General features: G+C 39.2%; 1 protein-coding gene across 5 annotated transcripts; it reads left to right on the top strand.

Moving 5' to 3' along the window:
* The first annotated feature begins 228 nt into the window (after nt 1-228).
* Nucleotides 229-8,983, top strand: fam114a1 (family with sequence similarity 114 member A1). 5 transcript variants are annotated; one of them, XM_032537778.1, is made up of 13 exons: nt 229-352; nt 1,839-2,165; nt 2,832-2,916; nt 3,013-3,242; nt 3,914-4,048; nt 4,250-4,402; nt 4,478-4,676; nt 5,823-5,908; nt 6,884-7,093; nt 7,291-7,430; nt 7,503-7,575; nt 8,125-8,178; nt 8,400-8,983. In XM_032537778.1, exons 2-13 carry the CDS (start codon nt 1,845-1,847, stop codon nt 8,523-8,525), a joined length of 1,812 nt encoding a protein of 603 aa, XP_032393669.1. In that variant the 5' UTR covers nt 229-352; nt 1,839-1,844; the 3' UTR covers nt 8,526-8,983. The 5 variants fall into 5 exon arrangements, with proteins under 5 accessions (XP_032393669.1, XP_032393690.1, XP_032393683.1 ...); XM_032537799.1 differs by having other exon boundaries at nt 230-352; nt 4,478-4,637; XM_032537792.1 differs by lacking the exon at nt 229-352 and adding an exon at nt 373-454.
* The last annotated feature ends 892 nt before the right edge of the window (nt 8,984-9,875 follow it).

Genomic DNA, 9,875 nt, shown 5'->3' with positions numbered 1-9,875 from the left:
GAAACACATTTCATTAAATGGCCTAAAGACCATTTTCAATCGTTTCAGTTTGCGAAACTTAAGACACCCCTCGTAACAACAACGGTTAACAAGTGGCTGTTTATGTGGAGTATTGTCTAAATTAGCTTGTGCATGCACTGGCTTAGACTACTTAAGTATCTAGTTCTTAACTATTCGTAAACTATGCTTTCTTGATGTGCCTATGAGAGATAGGAGTTCCCAACCAGTAGACAATAGTTGTGGATGAGGCAGTGAACTGTCTTGTCTCCTGATACTCTTCGGTGCAGTCATCTACTCCACTGGCCTGCCGACGTGGCGGGGCGGAAGACGAGCCGCTGGTGGCACCATAAGGGTGAGCTGCACTGTCACTTTCACAAAAACAGAACTGTCTTTGAGCATTACAATTTACCTTTTCCCGAAAGACACCATAAGAAACGAATGGGCAACAAACCCGGTGAATGTTTTGTTTAACTGTTGAAACTGTGTTTGTATTGCTCGTTGAGAATACAATAAACATGCGAATAATAGCCTAATTGTCATATTCGCTTTCAAACAGAACAGTGGTCTTTGTTATTTCTCTGCTTGACATTGTTCTGTATGTTGTCATTGCGTGACAATGAGTTAAAATAGTGTCAAAGAGAAGCAGAACAGGCTTTGACAATGTGAACTTATTGTTTAGATTTAGCCTAAATTTGAGTAGCCTACTCGGTTATAGGCTACAGTTTGATCTCTACAGACTGTCTGTACAGTTGGGTAGGACTACATTTAAATTTCTATTATTCCAGATCAAAAGAAAATAGTGTTACATTATACTTATTGTTACTACTTTTCAGGCTGTAGTTTTGATTTTTAAGGACAAATGTATATTGGTTTTGTGATTCGGTTTATTTACCATCTTGCACATACAGCTTGTGAGAGATAATATTATATTAAATGACATTTTAGTGCCTAGGAAACAAACTTCCCAGTGTTTGAAAACATGGGGATGACATGGGGATGACAGTAATCATAGAATGCACGTACAGTAAGTGACCACTAGATGGTAATGTTGAACCACTAAGTGATAATTTATGATTTGTTAAATCCAAAGCTAAATAACAGTAATTGTTTTGCTTTACGTTTCCATGTTCTACTCATAATGTTGCAATGATGGCAAATGTTGTTACAATTAGAAGAGATGTTGGCAACCACTTTGAATTGATTTAATGATCTGCTTGTTTTGAGCATTTGAACTTTGTATTATAATACGTGGTGTTTTAGGATGTGGTTGAGTGTTTTGCCATTTGTATGTAAGGATGACATTTGTATTTAAAAGTCAAGAATTTGGTTAGTCAGTCTGGCTCTTTGCAATTTGAATTAGAGCTAATGATTAGACAAGTATTCAGTAGGTCAATAGACAGAAATATCTTTTGTTAATAAATTAACTCAATTATCAAGAAAAGGTTCTGGCTTCTCCAATGTGAGAATCTGCTAGTTTTCTCGGTTTGTAAACACACAACTTTTTTAGAGTGATAGTCAAACAAACAACTGCAGACATGTCGGGGTTTGGGAAATTGTGACAAAATATTGGCGGGTGCTATCATTTGCGGTACTAATTGAAATTCCATCATATAATCATGCAAGTTGCTCTTTAATCATCATCATTACACCACCAATACGCACAGAGATTACATTCCGAAAATCTAAACATCTATTCGGACCTTGTAAACTCATGTTCTACGTTTGTGTTTTTATATGTGAGCTGTGTTTGGTTGCAGGATACCAAAAATGAATAAACAATCACAGATCAGCACTTTCTCAACTAAAACCACCAAAATCAAAGATGTCTTCTCTTTCAGATCACCATGTCCCAGACTGATGCAGACCCCTATGCTGACATCAACCCTTCACCCACCCAACCCCCTAACACAGACCCTGGTCTCTGTCAGGATGTCCCAGCAGCCTTTGCACTGCCTTCAGGTCCTCTGCAACCCCCTTTGATCCCTGAGAGTTTCAACCTCCCACAATCCAGCACTGAGGAGCCGACTACAGAGGACACCACCATGACTAACGCTTCAGAGTGTCCAACTGACCAACCAGAGCCTGCCCCTGAGGGTCAGGTGATCATATGTGACCAACCAGTAAGCCTGGAGCCAAACGAAGAGGCTGCAGAGGAGGATGTGGAGGTTTGTTGTGCTAGTTTCTTTAGTTTCTTGACATACAGTGCTACATGTGCAAGTCTGGATTTATAAGGTCAATACAGATTTCAGTGTTTAAGAGTTTAGAAATCTGATGATAATACATTGTTTGATATCATTTTTTTCCCACATTAACACATAACATAAACAACAAAAATTGACAAGGATCCCTTGAATTATGAAGATGATGATGATGATTAAGCGATATTTTGCTTGGCAATTTATCACTGTGGCCTTTAGGCCATATTCCGCTGAGCTTAATTCAATTATAACTTGGCTTTGATGTTATTGACACAATCAATGGATTAATTAGTCAATTGGCTAAAAAATAATCATCTAAAATTGTAATAATAATTATTATTACATTATTAAAACAAAAATGTTATAAATCTTCTCTGTAAAGTACTTTGGTCAACACCTTTTTTTCCAAATGTGCTCTCTAGATGCTTTCACTTTTCAGTTGTGGCGAATGGGTGCTTTTCTTTGTCTTATGTGATAGTAAGAGTTAAGTATCTTTTAGATTATGGACTGTGGATCAAAATAAACAAGATGTAAGCTGGAGCTCTGGGGAACTGCGGTTGTCATTTGTCTGTATTTTCTGACAAAAATGAAGTTGTCTAACTATTTCTGTAATATATTTGTTTGTGTACACAGAGGTCACTTCAGGAGAAAGAAAAAGGTTGGGGAGGTTGGAGTTCATGGGGAAAATCTCTTCTGAGCAGTGCCACTTCCACAGTGGGTATGTCTGCTGTTGTTATTTCCTCATTCTTCTTTTTTCTAGTTTTTACCACTTCATACACTCTAAGTCTTTACATTATTATGTGTCTGTGTGCAGGCCAGAGCCTTACCTCAGTTAAAACCAAGGCAGGAGAAGCTCTGCGTCTCCACAGGACCTCAGTAGGAGAGGAGGCACAAGAAGAGGAGGAGGGAGCCGAGGGGGAGAAGAAAGAGGAAGGAGGTGAAAGTGGAGAGACTGAGCTGTCCAGTTCTGGGGAGTATATTGTTAGTGCTGCAGCCTCTGGCAGGGGAGTCTTCTCTACAATCACACACGCTGTGCAGAACACAGTGAGTGAACACACACACACACACACACACACACACACACACACACACACACACACACACACACACACACCACAAACCACACACACACACACACATACACACATACACATACAATGCCAATCTGCTTGGTTTAATTTCACATTTCATGTTATGTACAGTACATCTTGGGGTCTCAGTGATTCACTTAAGCATGTTACTGGAAAAACAATTCAAAACATTTTTTTTTTAAACATTACATGGCATCCAATTCTAAATATTCTTTATCATCTCTCACTTGAAAGTCTTTAGTTGATGCAGTTTTTATATATATATATGATTTATTCAAATGTTTCGAAAATGGACTTACTAAGATATATGCCACCTCTTTTCTTGGCCTTCTTCTGCCCTTACAATGCGTGTAGGTTCATCATCACGCAGCAAGCTACACACACTTATTGTAAAATAAAGGCTGCGTTGGTCTGAAAAGAAATTGTAAAAATGTGAAAAGCATTGGATAAAACACATAAAGTCCAAAACTGTTCTTGTACTGATTTACTGTTTTATTATTTTAACTTGGTCAAAGTTATGACATAAATGACATACTGGTTATTAAACCTAGTAAGTCAAATTGTATCTTTTTATCATTTCCAATTTCTGTTTCTTCCTCTGTTTGTCTCCTGGTGTCTCTCTAGGGTAAGTCAGTGATCAGTGGAGGTTTGGATGCCTTGGAGTTTATTGGAAAGAAGACCATGACTGTTCTTGCTGAGACTGACCCGGGTTTCAAAAAAACCAAGACCCTGATGCAGAAGACTGTATCGCTGAGTCAGGCACGAAGACACATTCTCAAAGCTCACATACCAACACTCACAGAAAACCAATACATCTCCTCCTATCATATTAATAATAATAAAAGAACTTGTGCATGCGTGTCTGTTGGGATGGAATTATTTGGTGATTTTTATTTCTCTAAAACAGCTCTCAGCTCTGAAGGATTGTCAAATTAAGGTTTCACTGTGATTTTTTTTCAGATGTTAAAGGAAGCCAAAGAGAAAGAGCGGGCCCGTCTGGGCACCCATCCAATCAGTGCACCCACAGCTCACTACGGTATTCTGTTTGACGACTACCAGGGCTTGTCACACCTCGAGGCCCTGGAGATTCTGTCCAATGAGAGTGAGGTCAAGGTAAGGCCCAAGTGTAAGGAATATAAAGTACTATTTTAGTCTTTTTAGAGTCATATATCCTATATCTGCTCCTAGGTCCAAGCCTTCCTCTCCTCTTTGGTGGAAGAGGAGCAGGAGGAGGTGAAGAAGGAGCTGATTTTCATCAAGAACATCTTCATCAAGCAAGAGGAAGGAGAGGAAGAGGAAAAAGACAAAGAGGAGGAAGAAGGAGGAGGAGAACAGACGAAGGATAACGGTGATCTTAGTTCCCAATTACACTGTTCTACCCCCCTGTGTGAGTGACCCTAACCAGCCGCCAGACCTGCTGGAGGTATTGGCGGTCCCTGAGCACTGACCCAGGATCAGTTGGCCTTATTTGCATTTCACCTTTGAACTCTGGCAGAGAGTCCTGACATTAGATCAGAGTGTCAGAAACAGAACTGATATTTCACTTTGGTTGAATTTCCCATGTTAGGGCTTTTCATTAGGGCCAATTTGCATGCACTTAATATTATTGTTACGGACCATTTTCCAAAGCGTATGAAGAGTTTTTAAAAATATATTTTCTAAATTCCAAGCTGTAGGTCCTTGTCAAATCTAACATAAAACATACACAAGTTAGTATTGCTATTTGCAAAAGCCTGGAAAACCTTGAAACCTTGTGGGAAATGGTGTTGAATGGTGATTCCTGCTCTAATGTGGTTGTCTCTGTTTTAAAGAAGAATAACAGGTTCTGCCAAAGTGAAATTCAGTGTTGAGGGGATGCCATGTGGTGCCAAGTTTTAGTTTTATCAAATCTCACCAACCACATGTTACTTGACATTTTAAAGACTATTATGTAAACTTATACTGTGGAACAGGTGCCCTGAGGCGATGTCACAGTAGTGCAGGGCTCCAAGCAGTCTGGTGTCCCTTCACCTGGAGGGTTTTAACATGGGGCCTGATCCAGTGTTGGTGTTCAGGGGCCACTGACACATTCACATCACATCACAGAGTCAAACCAAAACCAACATAAACATTAAATCAAACAAACAAACATCAGACATCAAATGAGCATGTATGCATAAAACAAGATTTAGAAGTGCATCAAATTTCTGTTGTGCTGAAGGGAAACAACAATGTCATCTTTAAGATCTCAGCATGGGGAAAATAATTGCATGTGGTGGTACAAATATCCTCTTAATTTACATTTAATGCATTTATGGCTGTAACATAAACTGTATAAAGGGAAGTATACTGAAATTGTGTGTGTGTGTGTGTGTGTGTGTGTGTGTGTGTGTGTGTGTGTGTGTGTGTGTGTGTGTGTGTGTGTGTGTGTGTGTGTGTGTGTGTGTGTGTGTGTGTGTGTGTGTGTGTGTGTGTGTGTGTGTGTGTGTGTGTGTGTGTGTGTGTGTGTGTGTGTGTGTGTGTGTGTGTGTGTGTGTGTTTTTATTTTTGCTAGCGGCCGATGGCGAGGAGTTTGTGAGCGTTCTCACTGAGCTGCTGTTTGAGCTTCATATTGCTGCAACGCCAGACAAACTCAACAAGGTGAGTGACTCATATATCCATATAATTGTGACACCAACACACAGCAGTGAAACTCAGAGGTTTAACAGGCTTTAACATGTCAGTTTCTTCACCAGGTTCAGGTCCATCTTTCTACTTTAGTCACATCCTCATATTTAAAGATTTATTGTTTGCTCTAATCATTTCTCTTCTGCATACTGGCCATGAAGATAATCCCTTCTTAGTGTGGCTATGAATAAGTAGTGTGACCAAAATTCATCCTAGTCCTAGTTCAGGTGAAGTTAAAATGAGGCTTCAGCAGTTTGAGTTAGACAAATTAGGTTGGTATGTGGAGTGTGGAGTTTTCTTGTAAACAAACAAACAAAACACATTGTATGTGTCCTTAAGGCTTCACAAATATTTTGAGTACATTTCCTTCCTCATAAAGCTTGAAAATGCTTTATTAGCATTTTTTTTTTTTTTTTAATTTGAAATTGTGATTTGTTTGCACTGATTACTTGCTGATGGACAGGCGCCCTGACTAGTAAGGGGTTAGGTGCTTTGCCCAAGGCAGTGATGGCGTACTTGAGTCCTGGACTCAGACTCATGTCGCTATTCTCTGGACTTGTGACTCAATTTGGACTTGCGCACTGACGATTTGGACTTGGACTCGAGGATTAATGAAATTGGACTTGATTAATAAACTTAATTCTCACCTTAACTTGAAATCACTGCAAACAAATCAGGGAGGATTTTCCACAGTTTTCTCCCCTCATTATTAGAAATTTGGTACATACACACACACACACACACAGTTATTTATAATATTCACTCTATCCTTCTAAAGTCTTAGACGTAATATAAAAGTTATCACCTTTGAAGTCCTTATGCATATTCAAATTCCCATATATAAAACCTACATTAGCATATAATCGTGTATACGCATCTGATTAGCATACATCAGGATGGCGATCTCTCACCATGCAGAGCTGATGGGTGGTAATTATGCATCTCCAGGCTCGGATGAAGGCCCATGATTGGGTGAGCATGGTGGAACAGCCTGTCACTACGGAGACGGTTGACAAGGAAATGCAGGACCAGCCGGCGGTAGAGACCTCACCTGGAGAGAAGGGAACGGAGGAGAAGAAAAAAAATGGAGAGCAGGGGGAGGAGGTGAAGGAAGGAGAGGAAAAAAAGGAGAAAGAGAACGACCCCAGATCTGTAGAGGTGAGGTCAACTTAACAATTTTACAGTAGACTTTTCTTTCTTTCTCTTTCAATTTAACCATCCTCTCCACATGCTGTCACAGGCTGATTTGATGCAGTGTGTGTGTGTGTGTGTGTGTGTGTGTGTGTTTCTTTCTTTCTTTCTTTCTTTCTTTCTTTCTTTCTTCCTTCCTTCCTTCCTTCCTTCCTTCCTTCCAGGCTGTGTACCTGTCATCAGTCGGCAGTCTTGCAGAAGTGACTGCTCGCAGTATCGAGCAACTCCACAAGGTGGCAGAACTCATTCTCCACGGCCAGGACCTGGAGAAACCAGCAAGAGACCAGGCACACATCCTCGCCAAGTGTGTATAATAATAGATACATTAAGACGTGTGTGAGAGAGAGATGTTCTAAAATGTACATTTTTATTCCAGGTTGACATATGCCATGTGTAAGGAGGTGGAGTGTTTGGCCAAGACGTTCTCTGATACACTGCTTTTTGTTGGGGTAGGTGTGTGTGTGCGTGTCCAACAATGTAACAATCCTTCTCTCTAGACTTTCCGACTTCCCCACCCTGTCTTAGTTCTCATTCCTGTAGCCCATTGGGCCCTACTGAAGATGTAAAATGGCTCACAAACAAAAAAGTTTAATTTAAAAAAAAAAAAAGCTTCCTTAAACCCTGGGCAGTATTGCCAAGTTGTTTATCAAATTTCATCCTGTTATTTGGACACATTATTGGCTGGTGAAGAAGCAACAACATACTCTTCCATATTAATGACGGAAAATGCCACTCAGTGAAATGGTGTGTTTTTGGAATATAATTGAGGTCTAACGTAGGAAGAAGCTACTGTATATCACACACGTCAGTAGTTCTTCCTGGAATTTGTCAACAGTAAGGCAAATTTAAAATATTGCCAATCTTATCCTTAAATGTCCTTTTGTAGTTCTTTCTGTGTTCCTACCAAACCACTGATTTCCAATCAGTACCCTGAGTATCATGATTGATATCACACATTTGGTCACTGCTGCTTCATGACTCTCCTCTCTCTCATACAGGGTCAGAGGAAAGCAGAGGAGTTGAATCCGCTGGTAGATAATGTGCTATTAGAGGTGAGATGCACAGATTTGTATTTAGATGATCTTGAGTGTTCAACATATTTATGTAAATTATGCTCATGTAAATTATGAAGTCATTACAACCTATCCAACCTATACTATAATCAATTATAGTAGTAGTTTCTCTGCTTATACCCTACAAAGGTTAAATCATTTTATGTTTGTATGGGAAATAATAATAATGATGATGATGTTCATGGGTCTCCTGTCTGCAGGGCTATAACTGTACAAACTACATTGAGAATGCATTGCAACTGCTGCTGCCCATCCTCCAGATCTCCCACATCCAGAGCCAGCACTGTGGGTCCACCACAGAACCAGCAGCACAGATACAGCACTAACACACACATACACACACACACACACACACACAAACACACACAAACACACACACTTACACACTTACACTCTACCTGCTCACCTGCTTGTCTTAATGTATCTATTGTTGTACAGAAAAGTATACTGTATAGAATAGATTATTACAGATGAAGTGCTTAAATCTACATTCAATGCCATAGCAACAGGCAGAATATGTTTTATACATACAATACATAATATAATCTTAAAGTTTAACACATGCGGGTTGTATGTATGACTCTTCCACATTGTGTCTCTGAATGTTATTTTGACTGAGTTAATATTTTGCTTTGTTGTTCAGAGCTGATTCGAGCTCAACTGTGACACATTCTGTCTGACAAAACAAAGATGTCTCTGGATTGTCTTCAAAATTGAACCAAATTTGACTGATTGTGTTGAAGTGACTCTCCATTAATGTATATTAAGCTTCCTTTGCACTCTTATGGTCCTTCGTTATTTCAACGGAAAGTGCATTAATTAATAATAGTGAAATGTCTGTTTGTCTGAATTTTTTTTATCTGGTTTGAGACAAAATGCCAGTATTTTTGATTACAGTAACACTGCCTTGTATTTAAGTAACACTGCCTTATATTTAACTCTTATCTAGTTTGATTTGACAGAAAAATCTGATCTTCATACTTTTGAATTGCAAAATATTCAGTTATACTTTTCCCTTATTGTTTATATTGAAGATGCAATGTAGGCGAATCATCTCTAATTATGGTTTGTTGTGCTGCTACATTTAAAAAGTATAGTTTAATATTTTGTGAAATTTGCTTATTCACTTTTGTTAGTTAGATGAGAAAACTGAGACGACTCTCCATCTGATGATAAATACTAACTTACAGCCAGCAGCTGGTTAGCTTTGCTTAGCACACAGACTAGTAACATGGGGAAACAGCTAGTCTGGCTCTGTACAAAGATAGCAAAATGATCGTTCTATATTGATTCTAGCCGCTTCAAACATTAATTGATTAGTGAGCTTTAAAGGTTCTGTTACGTTTTGGGCACAGTCAGGCTAGCAGTTTTCTCCGTTTCCAGTTCTAATGCTAAGCTAACTGGCTGGTGGCTTTCCAGCTACATGTTTAATGTACAGACATGAGGGGGTTATTAATCTTATTGTCTAACTCTTGGAAAGAATAAAAATGACATGACATGCCCTATGTTGTAGTCTGAACTCTTTGAAGAAGTCTTACCCTCCAGAATAAAGGTTTTTAATGCTGTTTTTGCCAGGGTCTAGATAACTTTTTGCTCCCCTGAGGAATGGTGTGTCAACCATTTTTCACACAATCATTATTTCCGGGGGTCTCTTTCCCAAAATTCAGTCTTGGTGC

The sequence above is a fragment of the Etheostoma spectabile genome, chromosome 2 (assembly GCF_008692095.1).
Source record: "Etheostoma spectabile isolate EspeVRDwgs_2016 chromosome 2, UIUC_Espe_1.0, whole genome shotgun sequence".
In the NCBI taxonomy this organism is placed as follows: Eukaryota; Metazoa; Chordata; class Actinopteri; order Perciformes; family Percidae; genus Etheostoma; species Etheostoma spectabile.
This window is presented reverse-complemented; position numbering and strand designations above follow the sequence as displayed.

What these genes read in the sequence shown, in the direction of transcription:
- fam114a1 (XM_032537778.1), top strand. Translation starts at nt 1,845, where the DNA reads ATGTCCCAGACTGATGCAGACCCCTATGCTGACATCAACCCTTCACCC. An exon ending in ACACTGTTCTACCCCCCTGT is followed by an intron (nt 4,677 to 5,822) that starts GTGAGTGACCCT and finishes TATTTTTGCTAG; the next exon opens with CGGCCGATGGCGAGGAGTTT. An exon ending in TAGATAATGTGCTATTAGAG is followed by an intron (nt 8,179 to 8,399) that starts GTGAGATGCACA and finishes TCCTGTCTGCAG; the next exon opens with GGCTATAACTGTACAAACTA.